Source organism: Anabrus simplex, chromosome 7, assembly GCF_040414725.1.
Source record: "Anabrus simplex isolate iqAnaSimp1 chromosome 7, ASM4041472v1, whole genome shotgun sequence".
Classification (NCBI taxonomy): Eukaryota; Metazoa; Arthropoda; class Insecta; order Orthoptera; family Tettigoniidae; genus Anabrus; species Anabrus simplex.
Window position 1 is genome coordinate 199,673,854 of NC_090271.1, and position 12,039 is coordinate 199,685,892.

The 12,039-nt window shown below is 40.5% G+C and overlaps 1 protein-coding gene across 1 annotated transcript in view; it reads left to right on the top strand.

The window, feature by feature from the left end:
- The window catches only part of LOC136877465 (tetraspanin-7), a 167,762-nt gene that overhangs the window by 118,054 nt on the left and 37,669 nt on the right, over positions 1–12,039 (top strand). Inside the window, exon 2 of the mRNA XM_067151524.2 lies at positions 11,537–11,725. Coding sequence (XP_067007625.1) covers positions 11,537–11,725 — 189 coding nt within the window. The remainder of the gene's footprint in view (positions 1–11,536; positions 11,726–12,039) is intronic.

The window sequence follows — 12,039 nt, forward strand, 5'->3', positions numbered from 1 at the left end:
GGCGGAGTCAGTTAAGTAGTCTGATTCATTCCCGACGGAGGGTGGTAGGATTTGAGTGTACAAATACAACCCTCTGTCGTTGGCTGGAAGAATTTCTGCGGGATGAAATTAGGACGCCCCAGTCTTTTAAAATCTATAGCAGTAGACGATTGTTATTCATTCGCTGGAACCATCGAGGACCACGTTATGTCTTACATTCAGCAGTGAACTTCGCTTTCGTTAGAGTCCAGAATTCCCTCATTCTTTCTGAGTGGCCCTGCTCGCGTTCCTCTGACCAAGGGACACAGTGTATTCTTTTCGTTCGTTCGTCTCTGATTAGCTCGTTCGTCACTATCTTTTTTCTTTTCGGAAAATACCTGTCGAAGGCGTCATGCGGTTCGATCTGTAGCACTTGGTCTTCTTTGGCGTTTCCAAAAAGCATCGTGTTTTTTGGTTTTGAATCAAAAGTGAAATATATGTTTGGTCAACCTGTTTTCGTCCATTCGTTTGAGGTGACCGTAAAATCGTATCCGTCTTGTGGTAATCATGTCTGTAATTTTCTCTATTTTGTTATAGACTTCCTTGTTGGATCTTCTCTGAATTCCATTCTTGTGATTTGATTCCATGATTCCTCTAATGACTCTGCGCTTCTTTTTGCCACAGTCTTCTTCTTTTGGTAACTTTGGTACTGGTTTAACGCTGCTAAGCATTAAATTTTCTGCGACACTGAAATAAGGGCTAAACATGGGAAGGAAGCGGCCTTGGTACTGGTCCTTGCCCAGCATTGCATAGAGTGAAAGTGCCTCCGAATAACTAAAATAAAAATGCTTTTATTTGACAAGTGCCACATTTCTCTACGGTCACCTGTTATACATATAAAGTATATATTTTATATTAAGTGCAGTTTGGATTCAATAGAACGATCACACTATTGGTCGAATTACTTTTCTAATAATGGTCCTCCAAGAATGAGGAAGATTTATTGAGTGTTATTACTGTTGGTATGAGGACGAAGATGTGAGTAAAATAATAATGATGCTTTTTGTTTAAAGGGGCCTAACATAGAGGTCATCGGCCCCTAATGGTACGAAATGAAATAAAAGGATCAAATTCATCCACTGACCAAAATAAAATGTCATGAAGAATGAATGGATGGGCATGAACCCTACAAAAAGCAGAAAAAACAAACAAAAACAGTGGATCAGACTCAAAAAGATCGTAAATAATAGTATTACTGACCAAGGGACCACTTATAAAGCACAATGGTGCTTGATGTCTACAGGGGTGCAAAATTCACGACTAAGGCTCCACAGAATGGTACATGTCACGAGTAAAGTAGAACCATGGCATTTGTCATGTTGGGGTACTAATCAAAAGTAGCGAAGACTCACGGTGTTACAAGATGGTACTACCCACAAGGATTGTACTTCGTACAGGTAACGCAGACCTATGGTGTTTCTCGCACAATGGCGCCACTCATAGCCAACGCAAAATGATGAGGTTCTTCACCTAAGTGTACTAGTCACGGGTGCCGGTCCCACGGGTCCCGTGGTGTTCCTCACATAGTGGGTACTAATCACAGGCAACGCAGACCCACGGTATCGCTATATAGCGGTACAACTCGCAGGCAACGCCCAGACCCGCGGTGTTGCTCACATGGGTACGACGCACGGGTACTGGAAAACCCCAGGCCAGGCTCTATGCTGCTACTAATCACAAACCTATTTCATACCTAATGTAGTGGTACTACTCGAAAGTACAGGCAACCTATGGTGTTCCCCGCGTGATGGTACGAAACAAAAGTAGTTTCATGGTTCTAATTCAATCACCCCTTTTTGTCACCTCTCACGACAGGCAGGGGATACCGTGGGCGTATTTTTCATCTGCGTCCCCCACTCACAGGGGATTGTTTGTTCCGCGAGAGGTATTTTATTTCCCTCAAGTCCGCCGGAAAGCCGGTTAGCACCCCCTATCCTCCACCTGGGACGCGCCACGTGGGAGTATCACCTCTCCCCCTGCTACGCCGCGTAGTAGGTTCGTGGGTAAAATAATGAAAGAGATGAGATACTAAAGAAGGATGCTATGACGGCACACTCCATTGTACTTGTGACCCGCATCGCTGAAGTAGACAAGCCTTCGTTCTCTCAGCACAACATAATATCCTGGTGAGCTCCAAAGCGTCTAATTCATAGGGTATGAACGATAGCAACATTCTATTAGTTTTTCACCAGATGAAATTTAACGACGATGGGAGTTACAATACGATTTTAAATGCAACCTGTGACGAATAAGAACCAAACTTGCTTACATTATTAGTCGTAATGTTCATAGACGAGTGAAGAGACTGATTATGCAAGTTATTGGTGCAGATTAAGTTCCGTTTGCGTGTCGGTCTGAAATATTATTTCTTGATACGACTAGAACAGCAGAACAGAGGCAATCACGACAACAAAACAGCATATCTTAAACGTTAACCGCATAACCACAACGTAGTAGACTTCCTAAAACTAAAACTGTGCTAACTCTTGTATGGATGAAAAAACATTAAATTTTGTATACCTTTTCATACTAGGGCATTTCGTATTTAAAACTTTTCGTACTTTTTAATATAAATTTGTCCAGTACACACTTTGCAAATGGACTTACGTTCTGTGATGTTACGGAAATATAAAAGTAGTTTGAGCAGTTCGTGAGGAATGGTATCACGTATCATTTCACTGCGTTCTAAAAGCATAGTTGATCAACAAAACTAGCTGAAGTGTAAATAAACATCTATATATTAACTAGCCAAGGAATATATCCTTTCATTCGACCATGCTCGTACTCCAGGACTTACATTTTCAGCCGATCACTTCTTGATTCAGGAAATGGGAATTCTTTCGGTTCATGGTTTATAACCCTGACTTGTATTTGTTAATGAATTGAAGTGTTAAATATAAGGGACTCCTTCACTGTCGGAGAGCATATGTAATTACGTTAAATTTTTCACCTTATTACCCAGTTTTTTGAATGTTTCAAGCACATTGTCGAACTCCGTGGATAGGCTATTAATTACCCTACTAAACTGCGGTAATGACAAATTTTTTTTGAGACCTAAAACATTGTGTCCATGCGTATCCTACACAAAGGTATAGTAAGATTATATTAAATTGCATGTCTCTTAGCGTTATCCGAGAAACACCACGGGAGGACCCCATACGTTGTTTGCGATGTAGGGTGCGCGTTGGGAAGTTTTAATGAAAAATGGCAGGCTACGTTTCCTACCGCAATTCAGAGTTAGGGAGTTTCTATTGCAACGGTAGGCACTTGCCTACTGCCATTCACAATAGAGTTGTGGAGTTATAAAGACATACACCTTTTCCTAATGCGTCAGAATAGAATTGGGGGGGGGGTATTATAATCGAGGAATGCAGTTGTATCTAGAGCTAAAAACGAAGTGGATGTATTGCAAAATTGAAATGTCCCTCACTAACAGGAGAAATTTAGGCGCAGGGATTCTTAGATAAGATGACTTACGGTGTTATTACTTAAGCGTAAAGAGTTGAGAAATTAAAACAGAAAACGGCAGTAGGAGAGAACTACAGTAAAAATTATAGCAAATCTCAAAACACCATTACGGTGTGAATTAACGTGCTACACTCCGTACTGTTGAATTATTAACAACCACACTTCGAGCTATTCGAAGACTATTGTAACCTCAAACGGTATCCCGCCAATACCCCGCAGAATGGCAGCTTGGTGTGTCTCGCTTTCTTCCCAACGAACAACCACAAGTTTGCAGGAATAATGACGAAAATGGCATTGTTACTTCCCTGCTGGCAAGCAGCCAGAGACGTTGCCATGGTAACAGGTAGGTTCGTAGTGGGTCTGCACGGATGTCACTCATTGCAGAAAATGAAACCCACAGAAAATAGACTAATTTCTCAATCATTTGAAGAGTAAGCGAAATTATGTACATAAAAAGTTCTTCAAAATGAAGAGCGAGTTTCACATACGGTTCTCGGATTTGACAAAAATAGTATGACAGAAAATTGAAAAAATGTGAAAACCAGAACAGATAAACCCCCAGTCTGTCCAGCATTTTTAAAATTATATGCATGTCTAAAACTGCCCCGGGATGAGTATGGCCTACTTTAAATGTGAACTTCGGTCGGCAGCCGTTTGCCGTGATGGTGAAACAGCCGCACAAACAGACACGAAAGCTAAAAACCACTGATAATATGGTCTTGAGTTGGCCTAAAACTGACAAATATCTGAAAAATTGACAAACGAAATTAGACAACGAATACCCTACAACTTTATTTATATAGATTTTTGTTAATAAGTTACTACCATTAAAACTTTAATTATGCTTGGTGTAGTCGATATCCTTGAATTATACGATTGTAGGTTTTCTATGTTAAATTCTTTCTTGCACGAATGGGGATGTAGCCCAGTTTTACAGCCGGTTAGCCTTCCTGACGTCAACTTTGTTGCTTGTTGGTAGTGTCTTGTATTGTGTGTAGATGAAAATGTGCATTGGTACCGTACTCTTTTCTGGTGTAGGCTGAGTGAAAGCCAGGTTCTCCAGAAGTGGATATTTGTTTTCTAACTTTGACTTCAGCAGTACAAGAGGTGTGCTTCTGAAAACTCCTTCAGTGCAAGTCACCAACGAGGAAGTATTTCGTTGCGCAGAGAAATACGAAGTAAATCCTCGGAAGTTAGCTAATCTGATAGCTTCGGGGCTGAATTCAAATGGGCTTAGAGAGACGTTGTTGCATGTGGCTTAAGGCCGGCTGGAGAACCATGCCGAGATATCAGTATCAAACCAAACAAATGCAGCTGATATTTCAGCCAGTGTCTCCACAGCCGTAGCGTACTTATTATGGTGCGATCCTGTTATCTCGAACGTCCGTGTTTAAATCCCTCCGCCAGCGTAATTCTTTTCCTCTCAAGCCGGTCTTAAGTCACGTGCAGGTTGAGCGAAGCGATCGGGTTGGTTAACTCCAGTAGCTGATAAAATGAAAACGGACGGACATATTGAATTCTTTCAAATTGTTTATCAGTATGACCAACACTAAGGCACATATAGTTGGTTAACGTTTTTTTTTTGCTAGGGGCTTTACGTCGCGCCGACACAAGTCTTACGGCGACGATAAGATAGGAAAGGCCGAGGAGTTGGAAGGAAGCGGCCGTGGCCTTAATTAAGGTACAGCCCCAGCATTTGCCTGGTGTGAAAATGGGAAACCACGGAAAACCATTTTCAGGGCTGCCGATAGTGGGATTCGAACCTACTATCTCTCGGATGCAAGCTCACAGCAGCGCGCCTCTACGCGCACGGCCAACTCGCCCGGTAGGTTAACGTTTTCCGACCACTCTATAATATGCTTCCTCGTGGTAGTGTAACTCCAAAGCATTTAAGTCTGTCGAACACCCGGTCATAACCTATAACATCCCGGTACCTGCGTTTAAAAAAAAAAGCTTTACTATTCGCAGGCATGTTATATGCGTTATGATTAAGTCTTCGACAAACTGAAAAGCTTCAAAGTTGCATCAACTGAGTCGACAATGAAAAGTATGGCTTTCTCCTTAACAAAGCCTCATGGTAGATCCTACCAGTCTGTCTGTAAAGTCATCAGCCAGAGGCTGGAGATTGTACTTACACAAAAACTCCAACACGGATGGAAACTCCATAATGAAGCATAATGCGCAAGTAGTTCTATAGCTTTTCTCAGTCAAACTGCAATTGCAGCACGACTGACCCAATGAGTAACTCTATAGACGTAATATTGAAAGATGCGTTGTGACAGTTCTTAGAGGGAGGTCCGTTTACTGCCTACCTGGGTCGGGAGTAGGGGTATGGTTGCCATGGAAACGTGGGTTGACCCACATCTGTTGCCATGAAGATGAACATGCTGGCCGGCTGGTGTTACTTGCTGTTGCCAAATCACTCGCTTCTTAGTTATGTACAACAGAACGCAGTGGTCTGAACTAAAAAACGGATGAATCGGAAGCGAGAGGAAGGAGAAAGGAATGCAGGAAAGTGGCAACGCAATGAAATGGCACGTGCAGTGCTCCTCACACCAGCTCTATCTATAAACTCTTAACATTATGGGAATAGCACATAGTATCTGACGTATGCTCTGAATGATCTTACTCGGCACCACTCGCTGCCATAGATGACTGATACTTCAGTAGAAAGCTTATGCAAAGAGACAGATGCTAAGAATCTTCTTCGAAATGTCTCTCTCTCCTGGTGGCAAGATCCGCTACACGCATTCGTCCTCTCCATTTAGTTCTGTCGTGAGCCATGTCAGGACGGAGACTGAAGATCTTCAGATCTCTGTGAAGAGTATCGGCCCATCAATGTTTAGGTCGTTACTTTGGTCTCCTACCGACGACTTCAAATGTGTAACCAGTCATTCCGATAGTATCGTCCCTTTTCCTAGCACATGTCCAAACCATCACAGACGGCTCTCGCGCACTTTGTCTTGAATCGATGCAACGCCAAATCTTTCCCTGATTTCATTGGAGATGCGATCCAGTTTAGTGACGCCAGCTGTCCACCTCAGCACCTTCCTCTCCCATGACGCCTAGTCGATGCTCTGCCTCAGTCGTAGTAGGCAAGCCTTCACAACCATACAGCGCAACAGGTCGGATGACGGTAAGATGGATTTTTGAATGAGATTCTTTCATCCTCAGGTCGCAAGTGACGCCGATCGTTGTTCGCCATTTCATCCAGGCTGCGGTTATCCTTCCATTGACGTCTTCGTTAAGACTGCCATCATCGGCGATTATGGAGACAAGAATCTTAAATTTTGTTTTTCGCGGCAAGCCCTCTGTCTACCTGTATGGACCAGATCGCTTGTGGACATGACGTCATATATTTTTTGTTGAGGCGCAGGCCATACTGGGCCAGCCGATCGTTCCATTCTTCGGTTTGCCGTTGCATCAATCGAGAAATAACAAGTTATTCGTATCCTCTGAGGAGAGGGCTGGAAGAATGCATCCACAGTATCCACTATCGTAAGAGATGACTAAAAGGGGAATCCCCAGGAGCTCTCTCCTAAGGAACATGGTTTACCATGGGCCCCTAACTGTCTGACATTACGTCCACTTATCTGTGCTAGGCTCCTAACTTTAATATTTCCCGCACGATCTCCCTTGACCAACCTCCCCTTCTCTTCAAACCCAGCTGGCCGAGTAACTCGGACGGTACAGTGCTGGCCTTATGAGCCCAATTTTGTGGGTTCGATCACTGTTCAGTCCAGTTGTATTTGAAGGTGCTCAAATACACCATCCTCGTATCGGTAGCTTTAAGAGCATGTAAAACTCCTGTGAGACAAACTTCTGGCACCTCGGTGACTCTTGAAACTGTAAAATTAGATGGAACGTAAACTATTATTATTATTATTATTATTATTATTATTATTATTATTATTATTATTATTCCAACCCCAACGATATTAGATTTGTGAGGCCTAGCATCTTCAATGTTCACGGCCTTTGCGATCCCTTTTACCGATATTTCATTCTTCGAAGGATTTAACCTCTTCCAATTCTTCTGATCAGTGATAAGAAAGGATGATTGTCCAGTTGCATTTCTAATATAACAATCAGAACCTCCAAAGTTAGTCAACTTTTGAAATTTACCCAGGATCTGGAAACATAGTTGACCTGCGCGGCAAATTGCCAAGTTGGAAGTAGTCTTTCTTTTCTATATAATGAAGTGCCATCAGTAAAGCTGATTAAGACAATTCAATAGAAATTAATTCAGTAACAACCGGTAATCATGAACTTTACCAAACTTCTCCATTTGATTAAAGCGAGCCCGCCCTACCAATTTTCTTGATAACTCAAGTTCTACTGAACTGTCACTGCAGAATAAACCGTGCTAGCATAATTCAGTCACTGGAAATCACTCTAAACTAATTCGGCTTTAAATTTGTGCTAGAAATGGGAAAGTTTTTAGTTTATCCTTCATGCTGATGGAGACTTCTGCATTAAGCGACTTGAATTGTGAAGAGCTAAGATTTTGTGGCATGTACCGGCGAACCTTCCGTGAGGGTTTATAAACTGCAGCTTTTCACATTTCTTGGCCAATTGATCGTCGTCTTACTCTCTGTGTGTGTGTGTGTGTGTCTGTGTCAAAGCAGGAGGCAGGCGGCCTCTTCCATTGGTTAGCAGAACATCTACAAGGTAATGGCCACATAACTTCTTCCTTTCTTGCTACCTCCGCAGTTTAACCCGAGGCAAAGGTCGCTCTTTTGTTATGTAACCAGCTTTTATAAAATGTTACATCTTCCAGCTAATGTAAAAACTTCATAAAGTCTTTAACTGTAAATTGAGGATACAGTGAATTACCCTCTCAAGCTCCCCTTCATCTCGGTTAGAGATGACTACATTTTTATAACTGTTTTTCACTCTGTAATGGGGAAAAGTAATTTCTATAAGAGTCATCTCGGTAGTTAGCGAATAGCTCCTGTTTCATCGGCCTAGAGCCCCTTAGGTTATTTTAGTTTTCATATCTAGGATTGAAAGTATACGCCTCCATTCACTTTGTGTTCGGCCATTAACCTGTTATTCTTATTCCACGAAGGCCCCGTAGCTTGGGTATTATATGCCCCTGTAAAAATAAGTCAAATTTGTAAATGGTGGTTTGAGAGACCAGGGATTGATGTAATGTTGCCTTGAGTAGACAGTAAGAAACTGAGAGCCGGTTAGCTCTTTTTCTAGTTTGTAATTGTAATGAGTGCCTCTGGAAGGCTAGATATTGTATTTTGGGAGCAAGTGCTCTATGAATTAAGAGATTTCTGCCCTTAACGAAATAATTCTTCTTCCCTTTGTAAAATTTTAAAACTAGGGGCTTTAAAGCCCAAAAGTGCTAAGGTTCTGAATCTTGAATTTTCCCTATCTTGTTTAATGATTGCTACGTGTACCTGTAATATTGTCATGAAAAAATTAAGTTTGAAGTTCCGTAAATATAACCTTCAGTTTCAGTTTTTAATTCATTTTAATATTGTAGTTAGACCCACTCAAGCCTGCACCTTCTTCCATAACTTCTTTCTGCTCCACGGGTATCCCAATAATAATAATAATAATATAATATTTATATATTATTATTATTATTATTATTATTATTATTATAGGACAACACTAGTAACCACATGGTATATCAGCCACAATGAAATATCACAGAATACAAACATTGCCATCATAGTACAGTTGTACTGAACATTTCAGGCAGGAAAGGTATTGCACGGTCTTTCACTCAAAGCGGGGCCGGCCGGCCGGGTAGAATGCAAATAACAAGCACACACAACAAATAATCAAAGTAAAATAATTACCTTGTCACAGATGATGTTGAAAATGTCCTCCACCTGCATCTACACATTTGTTAAAGTCTAAGGAAATTTTCACTCGCGCACATTAGTACATCTACCGAGATAGCCTCAATTTCTCGTGATATTTTGTTAGAGTTCATCTAGTGTGTGAGGGTTTGTTGCATGAACCTTATTCTTTTTTTCCCCACAAATAAAAATTGCAAACCGTAAGTTCTGAGGATCTTGCAGGCCACAAATGGTTTACTAATTACCCTGTTGTCAAAAATGTCCTCATTTAAACTTAATGATTAGTTAGCCATATGCGTGGTTGCGGAGTCTTCCTGGAAATATCCAGACTGGCTTTCATTGCCTGTGGACTATTCAAAAAATGGTATGAGAATGTCATCCCTATATCTCTACTGATTGACTGTGGTTTCAAGAAATATAGGCTCCTGTGTGCAGTTACTGCCACCCACACTCCCATTTTCATTATGTAGGGGTGTTTCACTTATGAAATTTTCAGGTTTTTCTGAAAACCACTACCTGTTCTGACTTGAAACGTGTCCACTTAAATCAAACCATGCTACATCAGAATATTAATTTTGGATCAAGTACCCAATCAACACCCTTTAAAACCCAGTTACAGAAATTTACTCTAATGTGGGTGCAACTCTTGAACAACAGTTCTCCAGTATGGTTTCAATTTTAACATTTTTGCAGCTTGCCACAAGGGGTAATCAAAATTTGTTTTTCCTGTGAAATTTTCGGTGATTTTGTAGGAGTATATTCTGATTTTTTTCCTACCTCGCATAATTTCTCCTCAGTAAGCACACGCTTTTTTACTCTTCGCTTTCTGTCAAGAATTGAACGCGTGCTTCTAACTGTGTTTAAAAGTCTTCTTACAGTTTCTCTACCTGGAATGTTCGCACCTAGGAATTTTTCCATATACAGTCTTCTAACTCCTCTACAGGAATTTGTCAATACGCATGTGTCTTAAATTAAAATCTTGTTCTGATGAGTACTGGTACGCAGTTTGAGGCATTATGGAAACAATAGGTTTTAACCCTTAGCAATAAAACATTATTGTTTCAACATTTTAGAACAATTAAATGGTAACCACATACGTCATGGACAAAAAATCCTAACCCATACACACGTTATAAACTTGTAACACTTATAACTTAAAATAGGCTGTTAATAAAGTGACAAATAATGTCCAATAACAGACCAACTATATTGGCATAACAAAGTAAACTTTACTTGGCAAATCCTGCGTGACAACCGTCTCTGCTCCGTGTTGCCATGTGCTCGCCTGACCCTGTTTGCCTTTCTACCTGCTGCGCTCCATTGGCTGGCTGCTTGGCCGGCCCCACTTTCAGTAAAAGACCCTTCTGATCTGTTTTAGTAAGAGATGGGCACAATGTTGTTGGACTGATGGCACACTCTTTTGATGTAGTTCTCTTTTATACATTGGGCGAAGAAATGGTTTTGTACCAAATGGATTGTTCTTAATAGTTAAGACTTGGAGTCCCAAACTGATAACTATGGCACCATGAATGATGTGATATTTGAAAAGTGGTTTGAAACAATGTTGAAGACCCTAGAACATTAGTCAGCAATTTTAATGGTCAACGCTGCATATCACTTGTTTATCCTACAACCCATGTCAAGGTAAAGACAAGAAATGTAATTCATAGCTGATTTCAACATTAAACTTCCCATGCCAACACAAATATTAGTATAACTGCAGAAACTCTCCAAAGAGTAATGTGAGCAGTTTGTCAAAAACTGTCATAAGTGTTAGACTACCAGTACCTTTCTATAATCTGTTTTAGACCCTCTCTAAATGAAGTACAGTATTCTTCCTTTAATGGTAGTGAATCGCCAAGAATACGAGAAAGCAGTAGCAGTAAATCTTAGGAAAATATGGAGGAACATTGTTCTTAAAGTAGTATTCTGGTTGTAAGGAACTTATTAGTTGTAAGTTTTAAGAAATAATGTTAATCTTTCGATCTTTTGAAAATTTTGATCTGCCTGCTATAAAGCAGTTTGCTAGGGAAGTGTGATAAAAATAATTTGATTTCAAATTTTAGTTGTGATAGTGAACTTATTAGGCATTCTCCCCTCTGGTAAAATCATAAAGCATACATTGTCCAAGATGGGAACATAATCTTTGAGAACTTTCTTACTTTGGATGTAAGTGGTGTTTACAAGAAGTTAAGGTAAGAGATGTAATTACTTAATTTTACTTACAGATATCGGGGATAGCCATTCTAGCTGTTGGCATCTGGATGCAAGTGGAGTTGTACAAGTACATGGAACTGTCTACGGAGTTCTCATCCACAGCTCCATATGTTCTGATGGGTACTGGTGCCCTCATTATTGTTATTGGATCCCTTGCCTGCTGCTGTACTGTCAAAGGCCAACCTGTTCTACTGTACATTGTAAGTACTCCTATTCTAACTGTAAGTGCCATTTGGTTTTAGTTTCTTGTTACCCAACATCAGAAAATAAGTAGAAAATTTGTTGGAAAAATGCATGTAAGATATTGAAATCTTGTACAATTAGGACAACATGTTCCTTATATTTATGCTCAATTAAATGGTTTTTGTTTTGCTTCTGCCTCAGAAATTAAGATAATAGTGAGTGAACAAGAAATAATGTAAGATTTACGTAGAAGTAACCTGACTGGGATATACAGGTTGGTGGAAAACCACGTAAACTGGATATATCATTGTTAGAGGGTTCATCATGCTGA